Source organism: Ursus arctos, unplaced genomic scaffold (assembly GCF_023065955.2).
Source record: "Ursus arctos isolate Adak ecotype North America unplaced genomic scaffold, UrsArc2.0 scaffold_13, whole genome shotgun sequence".
In the NCBI taxonomy this organism is placed as follows: domain Eukaryota; kingdom Metazoa; phylum Chordata; class Mammalia; order Carnivora; family Ursidae; genus Ursus; species Ursus arctos.
Window position 1 is genome coordinate 14,402,158 of NW_026622797.1, and position 24,408 is coordinate 14,426,565.

At 42.1% G+C, this 24,408-nt stretch overlaps 1 protein-coding gene across 11 annotated transcripts in view; it reads right to left on the reverse strand.

The window, feature by feature from the left end:
* ESR1 (estrogen receptor 1) overlaps window positions 1–24,408 on the reverse strand; it is a 390,082-nt gene that overhangs the window by 33,905 nt on the left and 331,769 nt on the right. For all 11 annotated transcript variants that reach the window (XM_044386430.3, XM_048226166.2, XM_048226168.2 and 8 more), the window contains one exon: window positions 7,677–7,810. In XM_044386430.3, the coding sequence (XP_044242365.1) occupies window positions 7,677–7,810 (134 nt within the window). The remainder of the gene's footprint in view (window positions 1–7,676; window positions 7,811–24,408) is intronic.

Consider the following 24,408-nt stretch of genomic DNA (forward strand, 5'->3'; position numbering starts at 1 on the left):
CAAGTGTCAAAACACTTTTAAACTATAGGTCAATATGCCAGACATGAGTGAAGGGAGGGCACCTAAGGCCCTTCCAAATATATAGGCCCTGAGTGTACTTCTGGTCCTTTGATTAGAACAGGGTGATCTTGACACCAAAATCTTGGTAGACTATTTGATTGCTTAATATTTTCCCATTGGAAAAAAAAAAAAAAGACTATTATAGTAATAATGATATTAGCTTATATTTTTAAGCTATCTTGCTCTGTCATAACAAACGCATAAAGCTGGCAGGACTGTTTCAAACTATTATTTTTCTTTGCTAGTTGAGGAAACCAGTGAAGAGACGTCCAGTGGTTTGATGAGATCCTCACTGTTAGATGAATGAATGGTGGGGCCAGATCTTTCCCCGTGCCTTTCTTTGCACTCCAGCTAAGTCCTCTCATCCTCAAGACTCAGCTGACCTATCAGTCCTCCTGCAGGGACCCTACCTATATCACAGCCCTTATCTCATGATATGCAAATAATGACTTAATTATCTGTGCCCCCGGCTCTTACTCATTGGTCTGCCTCCAGTGCCAGCACAGTTCTGAGCATGAGCAGCTGCTCCCTCAGGGTCTGCAGAGTGGTTAGTTTCATAGTCCACTAGAGAACAATTTTGATGTAGCTGAAAGGTCATCATCTATATTGGTAGTTTTCAAACAAGGTTTCACATATTCCTGAGAATTAAAAACTGATTCTAAAGGTCTTTAAACTGTCTTAGAATTTTACAATTTTGTGTTTTTATTTTAGCGATATTTTTTTTTAAAGATTTTATTTATTTTGACAGAGAGAGACAGCCAGCGAGAGAGGGAACACAAGCAGGGGGAGTGGGAGAGGAAGAAGCAGGCTCCCAGCGGAGGAGCCCGATGTGGGACTCGATCCTGGAACGCCAGGATCACGCCCTGAGCCGAAGGCGGCCACCTAACGACTGTGCTACCCAGGCGCCCCTATTTTAGCGATATTCTAATAAATACCATTAAGACGTGAATATCAGAATGTTCTGCATCACTTACGTCGACGGTTCTCAATCTTGGTGAGACTGGAGTCTTGGCGGGGAAGCTTTAATCAATACTAATACTCAGGCCCTGAAACTGAATTACCTCTGAACCCATTACATCAGAATCTCTGGAGGTGGGTCCCCACACAGGGATTTTTTTTTTTTAAAGACCCCCCGATGATCGGAATGTGTGGAGCACTGATACTCACCAGTCTAGATGATCCACATAATCTTTGTTTCCTAAGTAACACATTTTCCACCAGTATTTACCGATTGCCTCAAACCCAATAGTTATATTTTAAGAACCTCAGATAAATAAATACAGAAGCGAACAAAATATGTAACTGATACGCTCTTGTCAAAGCCAGATGATGTCACAGCATGCTGCGCAAGGAAAGGTTTTGTGATCATTCTGAACACGGGCAAGTAGGGAAGGGGGTGCTGAGTCATCACTGGAGCCCTTGGTAGACCAGCAGACCAGACATCTACTTCAGGCATGTTAGAAACAGCAACTCAATTTCTGCAACAACATTATTAGTTTGCCTTTTAGTATGTATTTAATTTGTGAATTTGTTTTGGTTTTGTACTTACATAAGAGCTATAAACAAAGTTTACACTTGGTTGTCCATTTAAATAATAAATACGGTTATACATATTTAAGAAGCATTATAATACAAAGAACAAGAACATTTAAGTCAGCGTTAGGGTAGTCGGTGGCATTTTTTTCTTTTAAATGGGTCAGACTTCAGACTACTGATTTCATAGTTTCTGGACCCTGGTCCAAAGGGTGGTTGAATCAAGGACCCAGGAGATGGCTCCCCCTTTTGCTGGTGCTCTTGTGAGCACAAAATGATAATGTCCCTCCCCAAGGTTCTGAGTATGATTGGAAAACCTTTCCTAATATCAGAACGCTGCAAGGATCTAGTCTCCCACAGCTGCTGCATTTTGACCCTTCCCGGGAGGTCCCATTAGGACTCACCCAGTCTTTCCCAGGCTACAGGAATTTGGTTGGTTTCCCTAGTTCCACAGAAGCTCCAAGAGGTGTGTGTAAGATGCAGGACCCAATCTATTCCATCTGGAGCCTGAGACCCTTCCATTCACAAGAAGGACATTCTGGTCATGAGAATGCAATTTTTTAACCACAAATGGCAGGGGTGAAATCTCGCCTCAGAATTTCCAGGCATGAATTTATTATCTATCTGCTAAGAAGAACACAGTAATTCCTTTCATAGGGAAGCAGCTCATCGGAGGGCATCCATCATCCCCTAAGTAAGTGGCAGCAGAGTTGCTTCTTCTGAATGTCAGTCCTCTCTAATGACAAAGTCCATGCCACACAAAATTTTCAGGAAATTAGTGGAGACCCTAGGCTTGTTTCAAGCCACACCAGAAGTTTGTAGCAAGAAAAGGCTCTAAGACTTGAGTCCACTGCCTATAGAATCTAGTCAGCCAGAGAGAAGGATACAATGAGCCACTTACCAACTGTGAAGTATCATTTATCTCAAAATCACAATAGGGAAGCTCCCTGGGGAGGAAGCTTGGCATTACAAAGAACTCAAGAGCTAATATAATCAAAACTTCCCCACCAGCCAACAATTGCGTACCAGACAGTGTGCCCACTGGCAATTTCCAAGGCCTGTTCCTGTCAGAAACCTTCAACTGTTGAGAATTAATGATCCTCAATGTTTACAGTCAATATGTTTTTAAAATGTTCTTTCACCTAAATATAGGGACTCTGAATCATTGTCTTACTTCTCAACTTAAAACTCTAAATGCTCTAAATAATTGTCTAATAATTAACAGCGCAAAGAAATCAGCTCAAGAGAGAGGAAATACTCTTCGTGATGAGAGCTTGTCATGATCAGTCACGAAGTAAATGCTTCTCTGCCCAGGGCTGTGGTGAACATACAGAAAGCAAATGGGTGTCGTGGCTCCGGCATCATATGCTTTGTTAAGGCACCAAGATGATGACAGTCACCACATTAACAAAGCAGAACTAAATGACAGATAAGAGCTGGCACCATTTTTACGTTTATATTTAATATACATGCACCTGGTCGACATTCCATATCCCGTTTTTTTCTTAAATGAACACCAGGGTACACATTCTAGAAATGTGGCCATAATTCTTTCTGGTATTTTGTTTTCCTTTTCACCCTACAGTTTTTTACCTTTACTCCTCTTTATTACCCCAACTGTCTGAAGGCAGTTGTGATGAACAGGTAATCATGAGAACAACATTTCTGGAGAGTAATACATTTCGGGAGGGAGGCAGGGATCCAGCAGGCCCAGGGAAGACTTCTGGGTACCTGGAGCTGTTTGTGAGTCAGGAGAGGAAAGTGGGTCTACTGTTTTTGCAAGAAAATTTATTTTATTTTATTTATTTTTTTATAATAATATTTTTTATTATGTCAGTCACCATACAGTACATCCCTGGTTTTTGATGTAAAGTTCGATGATTCATTAGTTGCATATAACACCCAGTGCACCGTGCAATACGTGCCCTCCTTACTACGTGATCTACTGTTAAACAGGGGACAGGGGAGCTGGAGCCTGGGGTCTGATGGGCTCTCCAGGGAGATATATATATCTATATAAAAAGGTATATGGGGCGCCTGGATGGCTCAGTCGGTTGAACATCCAACTCTTTGTTTCAGCTCAGGTCATGGTCTCAGGGTCATGAGATCTCTAAAATAAATAAATAAATCTTTTAAATTAAAAAAAAAAGGTATGGACTGGCTCCTTTTTTTTTTTTTTTTTTTGTAGAGAGAGAGTGAGTGAGTGAGCACACGCCCATGTAAGCCAGTGGGGGCAGGGGAGGGGGTGGGCAGGGAGGAGCAGAGGGAGGAGGAGAGAGAGACTCTTATGCAGGTTCCACTCTGATGCTTAACCAACTGAGCCACCCAGGCGCCCCTGGACTGGCTCCTTTTGAACCAGAGATTCCTGATTGATGGTGACAGCTGTCATTGACTGAAGGCCTACTGTGTTCCATAAACCACATTCAACATCATCTATACAATTTTCCTTTTAGTTCACAGTAATGCAAAGAGACGGGCATTATTTTTTTTCCATTTAATAGCTTGAAACTATCTGGATCTGAAAAGGATGATATGTTTCATAATGGCAGAAAGAGCATATAATGAATGGGAACCTTCCATGACTCTTGGTCATGTCCAGCAAATAAAAATCTACTGAAGGACTGAACTGTGCAGTACTTGTTGACAGATCACAGGTTAAAGACTGTGAGAAATGTAACAACAAGTGTAGATAGTTTATAGGGAAATCAGGATATACATTCACGAAGAAGCCATCCAGGTTAAATTTAAAAACTGAAAACAAAACCAAAAAACTGTGTCATTCATTTTTGTGTATTTGGCACAAAGTTTCTGAATTATTGAACAAATGAATGCAATCAGTCAACCAATTGACCAAACGCGAGATTATAGGGTACTGGCTCTAAGAACTAAAATAGTCTAGTGAAAGAAAGCGCATTATGGACTTGGGTGGTCGCAAGATTTCCTGAATGAGATGAGGTCAGAGTTGGGCCTGAAGAATTAGAAATGCTGGAATTATCAAGAAGGACTGAAGTCCCACTGGGTAGGAGGAATAGGATAAACAGGCACAGAAAACCCCTTCCTGGTCCCCTGGTCCCCTTCTTTCTGCAGCACCGGCCCTGCCTCTTGCACTGTTCCCTTTCGGCCTTTTTCCCTGAGGTCATCTGCCCTGCTTGAGTTTCCTTCGCTTGAGTTCTGTCCAGCTAGTTCTCGGAATGCCCTGAAGCTGGCATTGATTTTGCTAAAGCATCTCTGGATTAACCAGGAATGCCTCTGTCTTTTAGTGGAGAGCAGAAAAATAGTGTTTGTCCTATGAATGATTCTAGGCATTTGTAAGCAATGTAATAAATAATTCTTAATAAGGCATATATCATGATTAATATCTCCCATTCCCAAACAGCTGTGAAGGGGCTTCCCGTGGAAATTTCAGCATTTGGGAGACCCTCCTGAGAGGTGCAGAAAGTCATTCCTAATAGTCCACAAAACAACCTTTCAACTATCCTTGTGCCTCTGCCTCAAAGTCAAGGCCAACATAAACTCAGGCCCTCTCAGACTTTGGTGACGGGGACACAGCACACAACCCATGGCTCCCCCATACACTGAGGGCTTGTTTCCCAGGAATCAGAAAAGCATCTTCCAGCTCAGGCTTCCTGAATTCTTTCCAACTTGGCTTCTGTCAGAGATTCCTGGGAATGACCATCACTTTGTTCTTTTCCTCGTGACAGGTGAAGAATTGCCCTGAATCGGAGTCATGAATTGGTTGGGTTTTTAGAAAAATCCATAGCTTCAGTTGTGGGCAAAGATTGTTAGGACTGTAGTAACCCTCCTACGACTGACTGCTTTTTGACTCTGAAAAGTCTCCCAGCACCATTGTGTTTCAGTCTTGTCCTCTGATTCTGTTTTTCAGGAACAATATGAGACACTAAGAGCTGTGCTCAGCAGCAGACCTGCTTTTCCAAACAGAGCTCACTTCTGGACTGAAAAGAGTGGTTTCACTTTTTACAGGTTGGGAGACGGCTTCTGTTTTGTTACTGCTTGTGAGCCAGCAGTGCCGGCCTTGACAGAAAAGACACGTAGCCGCCCTGGTATCTCTCTCATGAGAAGGACAACTGTAAACTCTGTCAGCATACAGTGCCTTGTGTTTCCAAAACAGTGTTCTGACCTTTCAAGTGCAATGAAGGAAGCTCACAGAAGCTCCTGAGAAAGAAGGAGAAGAACAAGGATAGCGGAGGAAAATGTGAGGAGGAGTTCGGTGCTGCTCCCAATCCTACGGTGGGAAATATGTTTTGAGATTCTGGGGCCAGTCTTTCACAAAAGACTTTCTTGTGAAGGCTGAATTTGTTTTTACTCTGGGATTTATGGGATTTACTCTGGGTCTATGCATCCAATATTTTGATGACAAAAGTCCTGTCCTTTTTTAATATCATATTTTAAAAACCGTACCCTGTCATAAGAACAGAACAACAATGTAGAAAGAGGCTACGTGGATTCGAAGGGGATATTTTTGGTGACCAAGATCAGAGCATCAACTTGTGAGGATTATATAACTCTGGCTAATTTTCGCTTCCTGTCTGAAGTACTATTTCCTAGTAAGAGTGGGGGAAAAAGTCCCAGCACTTGACAGGCCCGCTTTCCCTGAAGTTAAAAGATTGCCCACAGGAAAGCCGTCAGCAGGCGCCAGCCCTCCACTGAAGAAGGACCAGGTTCAGGACCTGGCACAGTGCAGCCGAGTGGCATTGCTCCCAGAACTCTCTCCCAATAAAGAGCGATTGTGGGATGTGAACCCTTCAGTGCACCGGACAAATGACTGAAATGAAAAGCACAATGCATGTGAGTGGAACCAGAAACTTGAATGGAGTGGTAATCACTTCCTTAGTGTGGGGCACATCGTTTTTCAGGTAACTTCGTTCTGTAATTCAGTCCTTGCCTAATGGAATAGTACAGATTTCCATTTACCAGTTGATAAGTGAGGATGATTACTGTCTAACCATGAAGCAATACAGGTTATTAGCACCGGTGGGGAAGGGACGTGGAAAACGGCTAGGGGAGGCGCGAAGGGGTTGATGTCCATCGGGCAGAGATGAGACACTGAAAAGAGAAGAAAGTGCCGATGCTCTCTGCATGTGATGAGTACAAACTGTAGTTCAGCTATCGGGAAACGGGAGGCCACACCTGATTCTGAATCAGGCCTAGGGCTTTAAAATAGCTACGGTTTCAATGTGAGAAGGAGGTCTGAGGCATGAAGCAGGGCCAGGGACGGGGGTAAAGATCCAGGCTAAAGGTATCTACCATGCAGCTAACACCCAGCTGTTGAGCTCTGGGTCCCACAGGCTGGATATTTAGGGCTTAGATCCAAATACCGGGGGCCAGGAGGGACACAGTGCTAATTCAGCTGAGCCACAGTTTCCATCTGGGTGACCTGGAGAAACTCTTTACATAATAGGTGACCTTACTGCAAACAAAACACAAAAAAACCTTAACCAGATGCCACTCAGCTAAGCTTGCTCAACGAATCGATCGGAGGGCACAGCTGAATGAGACCCCTTGACCACATGGAAGCTGCTCTTTCAGCTGGACCTGCCCTCTGTGTGTCTCCGTTTTAGGACCAGGTGTTTCTATCTTTGAGCCAATTATATTTGTCACCGAATCAGTTTTGACCAGAAACATGGTCAGTCTCAACTAAGCCTCTTTCCTTATGATCTGGAGCTTGATCTCGGTCACTCGGTCTACTTACTTTCTGACATCTACCACCACCGACCGGCGCTTACAAACCTGTACCACCGGGGCAAAAACATCCACCTCAAACTCAATAAATAAAAGTAATAAAATAAAAACATCCCAACTATCTGTAAAAGGATGTAAATATTTCAACAAAAAAGCCATTTGGTTCAGTGTCCAATTTGTGTCCTTCACTCATCGTATCTGACCAGCGCAGGACCCACTCTTTAAGCCGTCTACAATGACAACAGCTTATTTTAAACATGCGTCAGTTGTTTCTTTCAATTTATGATTATGCCTTTGCAACGGCAGCTTGTATATGGCTGAAAATACAAATAACTCTTTCTTCCAGTAACCCAGCAGTAAATTCCCCCATGTTATCAACTCACCGGAATTAAGCAAAATGATGGATTTGAGGCACACGAACTCCTCTCCCTGGACATTCATCATACGAAACCGAGATGACGTAGCCAGCAACATGTCAAAGATCTCCACCATGCCCTCTACACATTTTCCCTGGTTCCTATGAAACCACAGAAAAGAAAAAGAAAAAAAATAGTATTAAAGCACAGAAAACCTGGGGCTCCTGGGTGGCTCAGTTGGTGGAGTGTGGCTCTTGATTTTGGCTCAGGTCATGATCTCAGTGTTGTGAGATGGAGCCCTGTATGTCGGGGTCTGGGCTCAGCAGGGAGTCTGCTTGAAATTCTGTCTCTCCCTCTCCCTCTGCCCCTCCCCCTGCTCATGTGCTCTCTCTTGCTCTCAAATAAATAAATCTTTAAAAAAATAAAGCCCAGAAAGCTTTCAGACCCATGATAAGGTTCACATTCATAAAAATCTACTGATTGCAAATCTGTAACAAAAAACTGCAGCCTATTTTCTTCATGGAACATGAACATTCATTTGAATTCTGGAAGGCAAAACAACAACAAAACGTTTTTCCATCAATAAAACATTTCATTTCACATTCTTAGAAAAGACATATTGTTCGATCCCCAAATCTGCCATTTTAAATGCCAAGTTCTTCAAAGAGAACACAGGCAGTACCTTTTCTGACATCAGCCATAGTAACTTTTTTCTGGATAGGTCCCCTGATGCAAGGGAAACAAAAGCAAAAATAAACTACTGGGACTACATCAAAATGACAAGCTCCTGTACAATGAAGGAAACAATGAACAAAACTAAAAGACAACTTACTGAAAGGGAGAAGATATTTGCAAAGGACGTATTCAATAAAGGGTTAGTCTTCAAAATATACAAAGAACTTATACCACTCAATAACCAAAAAACAAATAACCCAATTAAAAAATGGGTAGAAGACATGAACAGCCATTTCTCCAAAGAAGACATATAGCTGGGGCGCCTGGGTGGCACAGCGGTTAAGCATCTGCCTTCGGCTCAGGGCGTGATCCCAGCGTTATGGGATCGAGCCCCACATCAGGCTCCTCCGCTATGAGCCTGCTTCTTCCTCTCCCACTCCCCCTGCTTGTGTTCCCTCTCTCGCTGGCTGTCTCTATCTCTGTCGAATAAATAAATAAAATCTTAAAAAAAAAAAAAAGAAGACATATAGCTGGCCAGCAGACATGAAAAGATGCTTGACATCACTGAACATCAGGGAAATGCAAACAAAAACAATAATGAGATACCACCCCACACCTGTCAGAATGGCTAAAATCAACAACACAACAATAGGTGTTGACGAGGTTGTGGAAAAAAAGGAACACCTGTGCGCTTTTGGCAGGAATACAGATTGGTGCAGCCACTGTAGAAACAGTATGGTGGTTCTTCAAAAAGTTAAAAATAGAACTACCTTATGATTCAGCAATTTCTCTACTGGGTATTTATCCAAAGAATTCAAAGGGATAAATGCCCCCTTATATTTATAGCAGCATTTTTTACAATAGCCAAGATATGGAAGCAGCCCAAGTGTCTGCTGATTGATGAATGGATAAAGGAGATGTGGCACAGTTATGCAGTGGAGTATTATTCAGCCATAAAAAGTATGGAATCTAGACATTTGCAACAATATGGATGGAGCTAAAGAATATAATGCCAAGTGAAATAAGCCAGAGAAAGACAAATACCATATGATTCCATTAATATGTGGAATTTAAGAAACAAAACAAATGAGCAAAGGGGAAAAAAGAGACAAACCAAGAAACAGACTCTCACCTACTGAGATGGGTCACCAGCAGGGAGGTGGCTGGGGGGATGGGGGATATAGGCAATGGGGATTAAGGAGGGCACTTGCTGTGATGAGCACTGGGTGATGTATGGAAGTGTTGAATCACTGTATTTACACCTGAAACTAATATAACACTGTATGCCAACTGGAATTAAAATAAAAACTTAAAAAAATATCAAGTTCATCAACCTATGGGTAATCAAAAATGATTATGATTCAGGTAAATGTTTGTCTAAGTATTTATTGATCTGCTACTATATTCTAGGCATGTGGTCATTATGAGAATGAAACAGCCCCTCTACTCTCAATATGCTCAAAACCTTGAAATAATATAATCAGGTTTAACAGACTGTATTAAGTGCTTCTGAAATACAGGAGGAAGTATAACGAGGGACTGTGGCTGCGCCGGAACCATTTGTGTTGCCAAGGATGACAGGTAAGGATTCGCCTAGTTGGTGGCACTGGAGTTGACAGTTTAAGAAATGAAGGCTTTCATCCAGCAGGAGTGTGAAAGCATCATGGAAGAGGGTCTTAGACATGGAAAGGAAGAGCAGAGTGAAGGACATGAAGCAGTGTGCAAGACATACAAAAGAGACAAGAGATTAATCTGGGAAAGGAGGAAAAGATCAGGTGATAAAGGATGCCCTACGTTATAAAAAAAAATTAGGCTTTTTCCCTGAGCAACAGAGCCTTGGCATCGAGGATTTACCATTAGTAGTTGCAACTATTAAATAAGCAAAGAAAGTACTGGTATCTTTTCCGTGGGGTTGTTGCAGAAGTTCAATCAGATAATACACATGAGAGGAACTCATTCACCTTTTTGTTCACAAGCTGAATTGGGAGCATGCTGTCTTTGAGGGGGACAAGAAGAATTTAAAATATCCTATGCATATGCAAATATCCATTTGTGAAAAATATAATAATTTAAAACATGAACATGAATATTTATTTTTAATTAATATATTTTGTAGTTCTTCATCAACTGTTCTTAACAGCTGCATAACTGTTTCCAATAGCGTAAGTTTCGCACTGAACAAAGTGCTAAAATTTTCTGAACCACTTCTTTGTTGGCTGACATTTCATTTGACTTTAAGTATTTTGCTGTCACAAACATTTCATGCAATAACTATTCTTAGGTTTATGTCTTCAGATACATGTATAGATAGCTAAAGAAAAATTTCTAGGATAGAATTGCCAGATTAGAGACCTTATGCATTTTTAATATTGATAAATAGTTCAAACGTTGCTTCCAAAGAGCTTGTACCAATAGGCTTTCGGTAGAAAAGGCTTTTGGTAGAGCTTATATTGGTATAAGCTCTTTCTCTAAGAGACTTGCTCTTATCCTTTGCTGATAGTTTTCTGTCAGGTTATTAGTCATTTTCACATTGATTCTTAACTGCTCTTTATATATTGTGGTAATTAGCCCTTTGTTCTGTGTGCATTCAATGTTCTTCTACTGGCTTGTCATGTTTTCCTTTTTTTTTTTTTCTGGTGTTTTCTTCGGCAAAATATTTAATTATTACATAATGGACTTGCTAAACTTGTTGTTTAGAATAGTATGTCTTGCTTGAAAAGGTCATTTCCCTTTCAGTAACATACAAAAAATTATCTTATGTTTCCCTCTAGTACAGTTCCATGTTTTTATACTTAAATTTTTCATCTTTTGGGATTTATTTTTTATAACAACTGTACTGAAATACAGTTGCATATCATATCATTCACCCATTTAGAGTGTACAATTCAGTGGATTTTAGTATATTCCCAAAGCTGTGCACCTGCTGTTCAGGATTTACTTTGTGTGACGTATGAGACAGGACTCAGCTTCGTATTTGTCCCAGGCAGCTAGGTAATCTTAACACCATTTATGGAATAAACCTTCCTTTCCATACTGATTTGAAATATGCTGGGTACTTTTAACAAATCCACTTCCTTCTTACAACTGCCCATTAAGGAAGTATTATTTTTGTCGTTGTCCAAATGAGGGAATTAGGACGCAAAACTATTAAGTCAAACCGTATTATCTACCACCAGAGGAAAGAATTCCAACAAGATTTTGTTTGTCTTCCTTTCTCATCCTACTTTAATTCATACTTGCCCAGTATATACGAGGCCTTGTGCTAGACATAAAGGTACAGAGAAGAAAGACATGCGCCTTGTTCATAAAAAGATCCAAACAGGGGAAAGACAGACATGGAGAAAAGACAGGTGCAAGGCCATGGGCTACGTCTCCCCAGAAAAGGTATATAGAGAGAGTCTTACAACTAATGTCAGCCTTCCCACATTTAACCCACATCAACATTGGAGCAATTGCCATAGTCTTCTCAGAGAAAGGTAAATGAGATTTTATGGGAAGTGTTTAGAATGGCATGCGGTACATAGTAGCAGTTATATATAACTATTACTATGAGATATCTGGATAAACAGAGCCACAGATATCCAGGGAGAGGTTGGCCTTTTTACCTAAAGTATCCAGAAAACAGTTGCCACCGTGCGTTTTGCTTTGACTGTGGCATCTGGGTTCAGGAAGCTCTCTAGAAACAGAGGGGAATCTTTAAAAAGCTACGTTGCTCAACAGGGGGATGAGACAGTGGTCACACCAAAGGGTGACTTGGCCTGAAGCAGGGACAGCATACTACAAGGGAATGTTTCTTATCCTGAAGTCCATTTTTTTTAAGTAGCACATTTTCTTTCTAGTGAAAAAATAAATAAGGATAGGGGAAAATGTTTGGAGGATGAAGCTTTAAAAATAACAACCCATAGCCAAAATAGAGAAATGTTCCTTTCTCAGTATAAAGTCTCTGTTTACTTAACAGACTGCATGCCGGCAGGGAGGAAATCTCAGTGTGGGAGGGAGCCTGCCTTCACCTGCTGTGAGCAAAAGTTCACGTCAGAAACGGAGAAAGTGGAGCCCTAACAAGTCTCCTTTCTTCGTGTCCCTTCTCAACAGTCTCCCACGTTTTCCCACAAGCGTCTCCCTCTCAGCCTCTTCTCCTCAGATATGCTGTTGATTCTCACCACAGCTCTCACCCAAGGGCGGCCCCAGGCTTGCTCCTCAGCGCCCCACAGGAGCCGGAGCCTGAACCCTCAGCAAGGGCACACAGCCACGGCTCCGCGTGAGCGTGTGCGTGCGTGTGTGCGCACATGTGTGTGTAAGAGAGTGTGAGTGTGTGTGAGAGAGACTGTGTGACTGTGAATGAGTGTGTGAGAATGAATGTGAGTGTATGGGGATGTGTATGTGTGTGAGAGTGAATGTGTGTGTGAGAGTGAGTGTGTGTGTGAGAGTGAGAGAGTGAGTGAGTGTGAATTAGTGTGTGTGTGAGAATGAATGTGTGTATGGGGGTGTGTATGTGTGAGAGAGTGAATGTGACTGAGTGTGTGTGAGACAGTGTTAGTGTATGTGTGAGGGTGTGTGTGTCTGTGAGAGCGAATGTGTGTAGGGGGTATGTGTGAGGGAATGAATATGAGTGAGTGTGTGTGTGAGAGACAGCGTGTGAGTGTATGTGTGAGCATGAGTGTGACACAATGTGTGAGTGTGAGAGAGTGTGTGTGTGAGAGTGTGACTGTGTCTGTGAGAGAGTGTGAGTGTTACGTGTGTGTGTGGGTGGGTTGTTTTCCTTTAGAGGATGTGGAAGGAGCAGACATTAAGTATAAATCATTGAGACATGATAAGAAGACCCTGGGGCTTACCTTCCATGAAACAAACGTGCTTCTCAACTTTGAGGGCTCCTGGGGGAATATTCATTCGAGTGAAGCTGTAATTTTCTAAGCAGTGCTGTAAGAGTCTTGAAGAACTTTACACTGATGTCTCTATAAGAGTAAACTCACTGTCCTTTCAATGGGGAAAACTTACTTTTCTAAACACTTCAGTCAATCCACTATTTGTGTAATAAATTAAAAATATGTGCTTTGAGGGGCGCATGGGAGGCAGAGGTGCGATGGCTGACTCTTTCGGCTCAGGTCATGATCTCAGCGTTATGAGATGGAGCCCCTGAGTCAGGCTCTGCACTGGGCATGGAACCTGCTTAAGATTCTTTCTCTCTCCCTCTCCCTCAGGCCCTGCCCTCTCCCTCTCTAAATAGAAAATAAGATAAAATAAAATAATAAAATAAAATATAAAAAAATATGTGACCCTGAAGATGTAAATCACTAGATGTTGCCCTCTTGGAAATAACTGCCTGGTTGTATGGCATGCGTGGGTTTCCCACAAGTGCTGCTGGCACAGGTGAAAAGACTGGCAACGTAAGCTAGTGAAGAGATGATGTGTCACCCTCAGATCAGGTACAAAACTATGTGGACTTCAAAGGATGGACAGACACTTGTCGCCTGCCTCACACAAATGGACCTTTACTGTCCACTGAAGTTATTATACGTTGGGGTCAGGGCTTCCCTTTCAAAGTCCTGCTGAATTATTCTCTATTAATCTTAAGGGGTCAATCAGACTAGAGCATTTAACTCCATTTCAGAGGGGATGGATAAGTCAACAGCACTAGAAGTAGGTGATTACTAAGAATCTGGAGGTAAAGTTACTGCAATAAGACAAAATTAGGCTAAAGCTATGAAGTTCTTCTAAGGTGAAGAAACATGTGGGGTATAAAGACCAAGCTTTATTTTTAAAGGAAGCACAACCTCAGTCATAGATCAGAAGCAGTTTACCAAGCAGACCAGCCTGTGACCCCCACTGTGAGATGTGACAGCCGCTGACAATGAACTCCCCCACCCATTACATCAGTCCGTGTTCAGAGCACCTCAGAATCCCCTTGTGGGGAAATCTTGTTCTGCTCTTTACCCTCTTCTGATGCAGTCCATGTGCACATAAGTAGTGGGAGAAGGAAGAGAACCTGAAAGAACATTTGCCCACGGCACGTCCTGGAAGTTTCTCCTCTATAGAAATGACAGCCGGTTTTTTAGACACACTTAGTTACCTATTCCTCCACATGGGAGATAAAGAGTCCTAATGCAGGTAGGCAGATCAAACATGTCCTTGTATATCTTCCAACATAATCCTACAAAATTCCCCATAGCCTCTCTTTGTATGAAAAGACACTGAATAAATGGAACAGAAAACCCAGGAGATCAATGTAAGACATTTAATTTAGTTGTCCTCTAAAGAAAGTGCAATATGGATACAAAAAGATTACAAATTAAGATGCTGTTTAAATTCAATAGTGGCAAGTTTGGTTGTATTTAAGGAGTTTCTGTACGTTCGATGCCACAAAAGCTCTCAGCACGTGCTCCGAGATGCCGTGATCCCATAAACATTTGTATGATCAGAGGTTTACATATAAAAACTCTTTGGCATGTGGAACAAAATGCTGAAGATGACAAATTATAAGCAATACATCCTGAAAGATGCGAAATTTGAATGGCTGTATCTCAAGGCTGATTACTTGAGATGAAAGTGGTTAAGACTTTGGTGTCTGACTGCCTGGGTTCGCGTCATGCCCCATCTATTTACCAACAATGTGACCTTGAACCAATTACTTAAACTGTGCGCCCAAATGCGCATATAGACAGAATCACCCACATGGGACTGTAAGTTGAATAAGAAATAATTAATCCATTGGGATGTGATGGCTGTTTGATCCAGCAGTTTGCCTACGTGGCTCAATAAAGAAACAGGACTGGATGTGGGGCAGTGCCATTAAAAATGTTTGCTCCCTTAGTGCCAAATAGCAAGAAACAGATATAGCAAGCTAGAAAGCTCTGTCACAACATTATCTGGTAATGGCAAAATATCTGATTAAGTCGTTCTCTGAAATAATTGGGAATGCAGACCATATACCTGGGGAAGTAGAGAGAGTCGGAGTGATGGTGTGCAGTGGACACTACAGCTGCCTTTAGAAAGTATTACAAAGAGGTGAGCTCAGGCAAGGATTGAATGGTTCTTAAGCAAAACCTAAACAAATGAGGAAATCCCAACGATAGTCTTCTAAGTTGGGAAAAGCCAACTGCTTCTGGCCATGAAATAGTCAGAGATGAAACTGACAAGGATCTGGGTATGAAAGCTCTAGTAGGTTTCTCAGGTTACAGAGTAACTGCGTTCAGAGCACTTCAGGTGGGAAAGGGTGACACTTACAGGGTGTTACCTCCCATCCAAGCCCACTGTTTCAAATAGCCTAAAGTAGTCACCAGTAAATCTGAAGGGAGGGTCCAGATGACAAAGAAGCGACAATTAAGAATAGCAGACCTGAGAACTGAGACTAAGAAAGCACTTCGGTTGTGGTTACAAGAGGATGGAACTGACAAGAGCAAAGAGAAGCCTACTATTTATTTATTTATTTATTTATTTATTTATTTATTTATTTATTTTTGAGACAGCTGTCCTGCCAAAGAAATCACAGCCTGAACTAAAAAACAAAAGCCTTGGAGTGTCTGGGTGGCTCAGGCGGTTAAGCATCCGGCTCTTGATTTCAGCCCAGGTCATTCATGATCTCAGGGTTGTGAGATCGAGTCCCACACCAGGCTCCTCGCACAGTGCAGAGTTGGCTTGAGAGCCTCTCTGCCTCTCCCTCTGACCCTCCCACCCCTCTCCATCTCTCTCTTAAAAAAAAAAAAAAGCCTCTGAGTTTTTAAGCCTCCAACCCTAACATTTCAGCTGCTCAACACAGTAAAGTTTATTTTTTTCCTAGTCACTGTCCAATGTAGGCAGCTTCCCTGGTAAGATGACTTTCCCATTCAGGGACCCATGATCCTTCTGACCTCTAGTTCTGCTGTAGAGATCCCTAAAATGTTCCTTACATGGACAGTTGTTGGGGAGAGGGCTGAGGCAGGCACCGAATGTGCGCTAGCAGGAAGTGCTGACAGTTCACCGAAGGACTAGCTCTCTCTCACTCAAGAATAATGGAAAGAAAGAACCTCCCAGAAAGTGAAGCCAGGGTGCATGGAGTACAATGGAAAGCTCTTTCTTCCTAGAGAACAGATTCAGGGACTAATCAAAGAACTTTCAGGCTCCTGCCCGTAGACACCTCCTCTTTCTTCCCAGTAGGACTTCACAACTGCTGTGTGAGAGTGACCCTGACTATTCCCTCCTCCCTTTTTTCTCAGTGGGATTTTTTCACCCTTAGTCCAACACTGAATATTAACTGTATCTGTGGGGTGAGGCCGCCAGACCAGGATATCCATGCTCCACGGAGAGGACTGCACGTCACTGAGAAATCGTTCAGTGGATGGACTCGGAGCTGGACTGTTTCCCTAGGGAAGGATTAGTGCGGGTTGTACGTGTGGGAGGAAAGGGTATGGGCAGCAAAGACTCACAAAGACTGCTGTATTCACCAAAACGCATTTCCTTTTTCTCCTGCATTTCCTCCAAGACAACATCTCCCAGACTCCCTTGCAGTTAAGAATGGCCATGCGGCTGGATTCTGCCCAATAAAAAGTGAGTGGAAGTGACTGACATCACTTCTATGATGAAATGGGGAAGAAACAGGTGTGCCTTTCCCAGTTCTCTTCCCCATCTCCTGCCCAAATGAAGAGCATTCCTAGAACCTAGTAGAGGGCAGAACCAAAAGTTAGAAGGATCTTGGTCTCTGAATGAGAAGATCACCTATCAAGATGCCCACACTAGACAATGACCTGAGTAAGAAATAAATTTTCGTGTGTTGAGCAGCTGAAATTTTCGGGATATCTGTGGCGACCATTAGCCAGAACCCCACGACATAGACTAGATGCACGAGTCTCATTACTCCCTGCCCCAAGTCACTCCTGACACACTGCTACACAGACACACTTAGGATGTAAAGATATACTTATCTTCTGTAGACATGGCCACTGACTGATCAAAGGGATATATAAGAAATGTATTCTCTGGCACCTTGCTTTATAGATTCTAATCATTTCCAAGTGACGTGATTAGGAAAGATGTCAATGAGTATATGGCATTTGATGTAGGTCTCTAAGGATAGATTGAGTAGGAGGAAGAACATTCCAGACAGATTAAATGGTATCAGTAAAATTTGACAGGTGGGAGTGATGATGGAGTGATGAGGAATCCAGCCAGTAGAGTTTGGTGGTTGTAAGGAGAGACACTTAGAAAGAGGCTTGTCAGCATGTGGCAAGGTTAATAAAAGGCTTAAGAGATGCTATGTAAGGAAAGACCATGAAAAGCTTATCAGGGGGTGACATGATCAAGTAAGTGCTTTGTTATATTTAATTTAGCTTCAGTGTGCAGAGGAGAGTGAGGGAGAGAGGAGAGTCTGGAAAGAGACAAAGAGACAGCAGGCATGAGGAACGAAAAGAAGGCACAAGACGGTGACCATGGTTACAAGGATAAATAAGGGATATTCTGGAAATCTCTGAAGGAAGAGTCAACAGACTTGGGTGAATGATCTACAGTATTGGGCAAAGAAAGGAAGAATTTAAAGACACCTTCGAAATTGTATGCCAGAACGACTGGAAAGATGATGAAAGAAATAGAAAAAATAGCAGAAATAAAGAAACTCAGAAGGCTTGTCATATGCCAGTAGAAGAAAAATAAATTCCCTTAAAAAACATTGAATTTAAAATTTCTCAGGACTAAGTAGAGATAATACGCAGTAAATTGAAAATGTTCGTCTGAAACTTGGGGGAAAGGCCAGGATTAAATATATGAATTTGGACCAGTTTATTCCACTTCTGATGGTGGGCATCTTTTCAAATCAGCACCTCAAAATATATCTCACCTTTTAAATGAGTGCCTAGTATTTGACTTTATTCATATTTATTTAAGTGCTCCCCTACTGATGGGCGTTTATACTGTTTTCCATTTTTTTTATTATTATAATAAAGTTTTTATTATATTATGTCAGTCATCATACAGTACATCCCTGGTTTTTGATGTAAAGTTCGATGATTCATTAGTTGCATATAACACCCAGTGCACCATGCAATACGTGCCCTCCTTAATACCCATCACCGGTCTATCCCATTCCCCCACCCCGCTCCCCTCTGAAGCCCTCAGTTTGTTTCTCAGAGTCCATAGTCTCTCATGCTTCATTCCCCCTTCTGATTACCCCCCTTTCTTTATCCCTTTCATGTACTGTTTTCCATTTTTGGCTACAACAAGCAACGTGCAATTATCGTGCTTGCACATGTATTTACCACACTTGCAAAAGTGTACAGAAAAAATTCTGACACATGTAACATCAGAGTCAAGGAGTAAAAACATGTAAAATTGTAACAAGTATTGCCAAAATGCCTTCCAAAAAAGTTGTACTCACTTGCACTGCCCCAAACGTAGCATGAAAATGTCTGGAAATAGAGATTTTGAAGGTGTCTGAATAGAGATGGTTAAAACTGGGAAAGGGGGCACCTGGATGGCTCAGTCAGTTAAGCATCTGACTCTTGATTTTGGCTCAGGTCTTGATCTCAGAATCCTGGGGTCGAGCCCTGCATCAGGCTGCATGCTCCATGGGAAGTCGGCTTGTGAATTCTCTCTCTCCCTCTTCCTCTGCCCCTACCCCTGCTCTGGCTCTTCCTCTCTCTCAAATAATAAATAAATCAACCTAAAAAAAATTTAAAAATAATAAAACTGGGAAAGGGAGTGAGTTCATCATGGAAAGTGAAGAGACAGGCAGACAGACAGATGGAGAGACAAAAGAAACAGGCAGAGGGAGGAAACTGGGAAGCAATATCATCTCTGGCATGGAGCCAAAGTTGAACCAGTCAAAAGAAGCCATGGTCAGAGAAGTGGCAGGATAGGAGGGACCACAATGTTGAAAGTTAGAAGGTGGCCAGGAAAAGGCATGCAGTGGGACAAAGGACAGAGACAGAAGGAGAGAGATATGGAAAATCAAGGAGTGCAGACTTGATCATCACAGGAGAAGGAATGTGTTCTTCTAACTAAAGAATAAGAGAAGAAATAGGGTGAAAAGAGAGAAACTTTGCAGTTACTGTAGAAATAGTATCACCTTACCTGTTTAGCAGATAGGAAGTGATATTAGGTGCAGAAAATATGGGAAAGTCGATTGAGGCTGGACGCTTTGGGACATGAGTGGAAACTGTAAATGCTTTTAGGGCCCTGGGTTTGGGTAAAGCTTAAGAATGCCCTTGGAGGGGCGCCCGGGTGGCTCAGTCGGTTAAGCATCCAATTCTTGGTTTCGGCTTAGGTCATGATCTCAGGGTTGTGACACTGAGCCCCACATTGGGCTCCTCACTCAGTGCAGAGTCAGCTTGAGATTTTCTCTCTCCCTTTCCCTTTGCCCCTTCCCCCACTTGCACATGTGCTCTCTCTCTAAAAGAAATAAATAAAATCTTAAAAAAAAAAAAAAAAAAGAATGCCTTTGGGTTTCTGGTCCTTGTGCAATCTTCTCAAGTCCATTTCTTACTGCCTGCCTTGCAGCTTACACAGCACAACACTTCTGATCCCATGCAGATGGTCCACAGCATTTGCTTGCGATGTTTGGATTGTCATCCCCATCCCACCCCTTCCTGCCCTTAGATATTTCTTTCTCATCTTTCCAGGCTCAGATACATATCTCCTCTTCTGGGAAGACTTCCCAGACAGCCTACCATTCTCTACTGTGTTGTATAGTCTCCCTCTGTGCTCTGAGAGTCTCCTTTATATCAGTGGTCAGCGAACGCTTTATGTATAAGACCAGAGGGTAAATATTTTAGACTTTATGGGCAATACAGTCTCTGTTGCATGGACTCAACATTTTTTTATGGTGAAAGCAGCCATAGACAACATGTAACCAATGAGCAAGAACATGTCCCAATAAAATTTTATTTACAAAAATAGTAGCAGAGTGGATGTGGCCTATAGGCCATGCTTTGCTCATGCCTGCTGTATATATTGTTTCACATTCAATGAATTTACAGAACTACATGCCCATGTTGGGTGGTAAGAATATAACAATGAGCAGGAAAGGAATGTGCCTGCCTCAAAAGAACCTACAATGCACTTGGGAGGCAGATAGTTAAAAAGAAAAAGAAGAAAAAAGGAGTAATTCGATAAAATTTTAACTAGTGGCATGATGGGGAATTACGTGCTAGAGGAGTGAAAAACAGCAAGCCCTATGTGGGAGAGAAGTCTGAGATGGCGGCAGGACATCCTAATAGATCTCAGAGACCTGGAGCTCAGAAAAACCTATGAGTCTGGAGATTCAGCTCTGGGGGCTGCCACTGGAGAGTGTCTGAGTGCAGAAAGAGAGGAGCGGACAGCATGGTGGGGGAATACTGCCTAAAAGGAAGGCAAGTCTGTGCAAAACACAGAAGAGGTCCAGTGGGGAAGATGAAAAAGAACCAGGGAGGAAGGTGTCAGGAAGTACTGAATAATCTCTACGTAATAGTTTAGAGAAGTTAAGGAAGATAAGCATGGATTGGCGCCAGATCAAGAGGGTATCCTGGCTTTTTCTAGCAGTGTTGAGTAGCCTGAGGATGGAAGGGAAGCAAGGAGATGGTGGAGGGGACCCGAAGTAAGAAGATTGACTCTTTAGGCATGAAGACAAGCAGAGGGGACAGAGATTCTAGAGGACAGTTTTGCAGTGAATGATTATGGCCTTAGGATGGACCAGGAGGAAAATGAAATCAGACTGTTTGTAATCAAAGAATAGGAGGTATTAGGTGTCAGGGACAAAGAACGGGTCCAGTAGGAATAAGGGCTAGAGGAAGTAGGAGCTACAGAGAATATACCCTGGAGAGGGAGCTTCTAATTTAAGATACTGCTGGTGGTAGAGTTTCCGGGGGGTGGCATCTCCTCAAGTAGAGAAGAAACCAAATAACTGGAATGTAGAGCCTTAGGAACACTGAGACCAGTGCTCCTGTCACTGTAACAAAGCACAATAGTAAGTAGCTGATTAAGAATTGACAAAGGATCTGTTTTTAAAAATCTCCCAGGGCTCATTTGTTTCTGACTCTTCAAAGACCTCCCAAGTGTGAGGTCTTTTCCTTGTAAGACTATTCTGAACAAGTGCAATGATCTGAAGGCTGCAAGAATAGGCCCAGCAAATTCTCTAGGACAGCTTCTATTTCTCACGCCCAGCCTTCCCTCTGCGCACCCGTCAACACACACACCTCCTGATGTTGGGCCAAATTCCGTGCTTTCTATGTTAGCGTACTTTAACTATCACAGGCTATATGTCAAGGCAAATGAACTAAAAACACGATAATAACTAGCGAAAGATGTTCCTCTTACGAAGAGTACTGTTTAGGTAGAGAATTATAGGAGAAAATGGAATAAAATGAAAACCACTAAGGCAAATCTTAAGAATATGGCCAGAAGACCATTCTCTTAGAGTGATTCTGAGACAGGGAGCTAAAAACCATGTTGTATGACTCATAGAAGGATTGGATTTCAAGAGAAATGAATTTGGGTCCATTTCCTTGAGAAGAGTTGCTATGAGACCGAAAGCCAGGGCTATCTTCACTGAGTGTTTGAGGAATAAATGCACGGAGCAATTTAGCAGCATTTTAGAAATGTAGAGTTCTCAGAAGCCACATTCCAAGTGAAGCCGACCTTGCTGAAGAAGTTGGGAAATGACTCTAAATGGAAAGTTTCCTGCCCTCTGCCTTTCCTAGCTTAAATCCGTATTTAGCTTTGTTGCTGTTGCTGTTTTCATTTGACACATAACCAAGTAACACTGGTGCCCTGTAAATGGACTTCCAATGAAAAGGAGAGAAAAGTCAAAAAGATCCTTTTAGCATAAAGAAGACCATGCACATTGCAATCAAAGAAAGGGGTGAGTATTTCCCTCAGGCGGTGTCCTCAGGATATTTTTAGCTCAAGGAAAAAGTCATTCTCCTTCAGAGACTTGCCTTGCTGAGGTATTAACTCACTGATGACGGAAGCGTAGAAGTGGCTGCTAATAGTTACTAGGCCACCCACACAAATCTAACTCCATACGCAATCCCTTCCAGAATGAAGGCCCTACCCATGCCCTCTACTCATGCCCCAACACAGGGCCTGGAGGACTCTCATTTCCTCCTCGTCCCTCTTAATACCAGTCTCCAAGGGTGGGCTCTAGTTGTGCAAAAGCTATTGGGAGCCTTCCTTCAATCCTGGTGACCCAGTACAGAGAACTGATATATCCATTACTCACCCAGAAGGATTCAGACCCTCCTTGTCCATGCCAGTGCAAATGGCGGTCATGAAAATTATATAGGAAACGTTAGCTTGACCTACTTGAGAGACATGTCCAGATATCAGCTTCCAACACTTAGTCATCTAATGTCCAATTATCTCGATTAAGCTATCTGTCATACAGGAGTAAGACTCTAGGCAACTCTTTGCTACTTACTTTTCTCACATCAAGAGGCCGATTGTCAAAAGAGTTTTTAAGCCAAGAGATATTTTCTAATAAATAGAACACGCCTTACCATGCACTCTTTTCATATGCTTTTGGGTGCTAAAGTGGCAAGAAAGGAGGTTAGAGTTGGTTATCATGAATGTTTCTGTCAGAACGTGTAAAACACACTTCTGAGTTTGAATGGTTTGTCAAAGGAAGATGGAATTCTTTACTTTTATAGATAATGATCCACTTGAGTTTGCTTGTTCAGCGTGTACAGTTTAAGAGCTAAAGGAGGTCCCCAGAAAAAAATTCTCTAATGGTTTTGTCTACTGAAATACCTAGCTGAAAAGAGATTCAATCAACCTTTTAAGATACCTACATCAAGTATGTAAAACATAAAGAAGAATACCTCGGTTATTCACTTGTCATCTGGTTGTTTGGAATTATACAAACAAAGAAATTAAGTAGTTGTTCTCCACCATACTTCGAGGAACGGGTTCTGTTAATGGGAGTGAAGGCAAACCAGTGAATTCAGAGAGTGCTATGCTTGGATGTGAGAACAGGGCTTCTGCCTTGGATAAGCCATTCGTTGTTTCTCCATAAAGAAAATACGATTAACACCTCATGTCTTCATTAACCCAATTTTAGTTGCACACTATATTTTGAGTCTATTATATATGTCAGACTCTGTGCTAGACACTACAAACTCAAAGATCAATTTCATTCACATATTCTTTTATTCATTCGGTAAATATTTATTGAGTCAGAATCTACTACTGTTAGAGGCACTAAGGTAGATGCTGAGGGTGTAACAATGGGCAGAACATTGCTCTCCTGCAGTACACAGCTTGGTAAGGTAAACAGTTATTAAGCACACACACAAAACAATAAAATAAAATAAAACTATTGTGATAAATGCCAAGAAAGAAGAAGAGTATGGGGTCAGATGAGAGCATAACTGGGGAACTATGTGAGATAAGGGGAAAGGCCTCTCTGAGGAGGTGACATTTAATTTCGACCCTAAAGAACTAGCAGTTAGACGGGACAAGAACTGGCAAGAGTGTACCGAGGAGAGAGACTCATGTGCTTGACGAGTTTGAGAAACTAACAGAAGTTCAAAATCTGAAACTCTGGAACTCGGTGGTCCCAGACACAAGTGGTCTTAGATGAGACTGAAGAAGCAGCCATAGAAATAGGGCCTCAGGCTTTGATCAACAAGATGGTCTTCATCCCCAGGCCAAGAGAGGCCATGGCACTTTCATGAGAATTCCTGAAAGAATTTAAGAGAGGGGTGACCAAGATTTGTGTTTTCCAAAGATGAGATTCACGGTGTGTGTGTGTGTGGGGGGGGGGGGTATTCCCCCAAGTCTCTATAGCAGGAAGAAAATAAAATTCATATTTCTTAACCTGGCCATCCCAGTTGCAAAAGTCCTTATTCACACAAAAATCAAACAAAAGACACCACAACCAGTCATGGCCATTTGAAGGGCCTGTGCACACACAATGCTTTTCTTTCTTTCTTTCTTTCTTTCTTTCTTTCTTTCTTTCTTTCTTTCTTTCTTTCTTTCTTTCTTTCTTCTTTTTTCCTTCCTTCCTTCCTTCCTTCCTTCCTTCCTTCCTTCCTTCCTTCCCTCCCTCCTTCCTTCCTTCCTTTTTTCTTTTCTTAACGTAAAACCTTAATCTATTCACCATCCTTTAAGACAAATGACACATCTCCAATATAGAGGGTTGGAATTC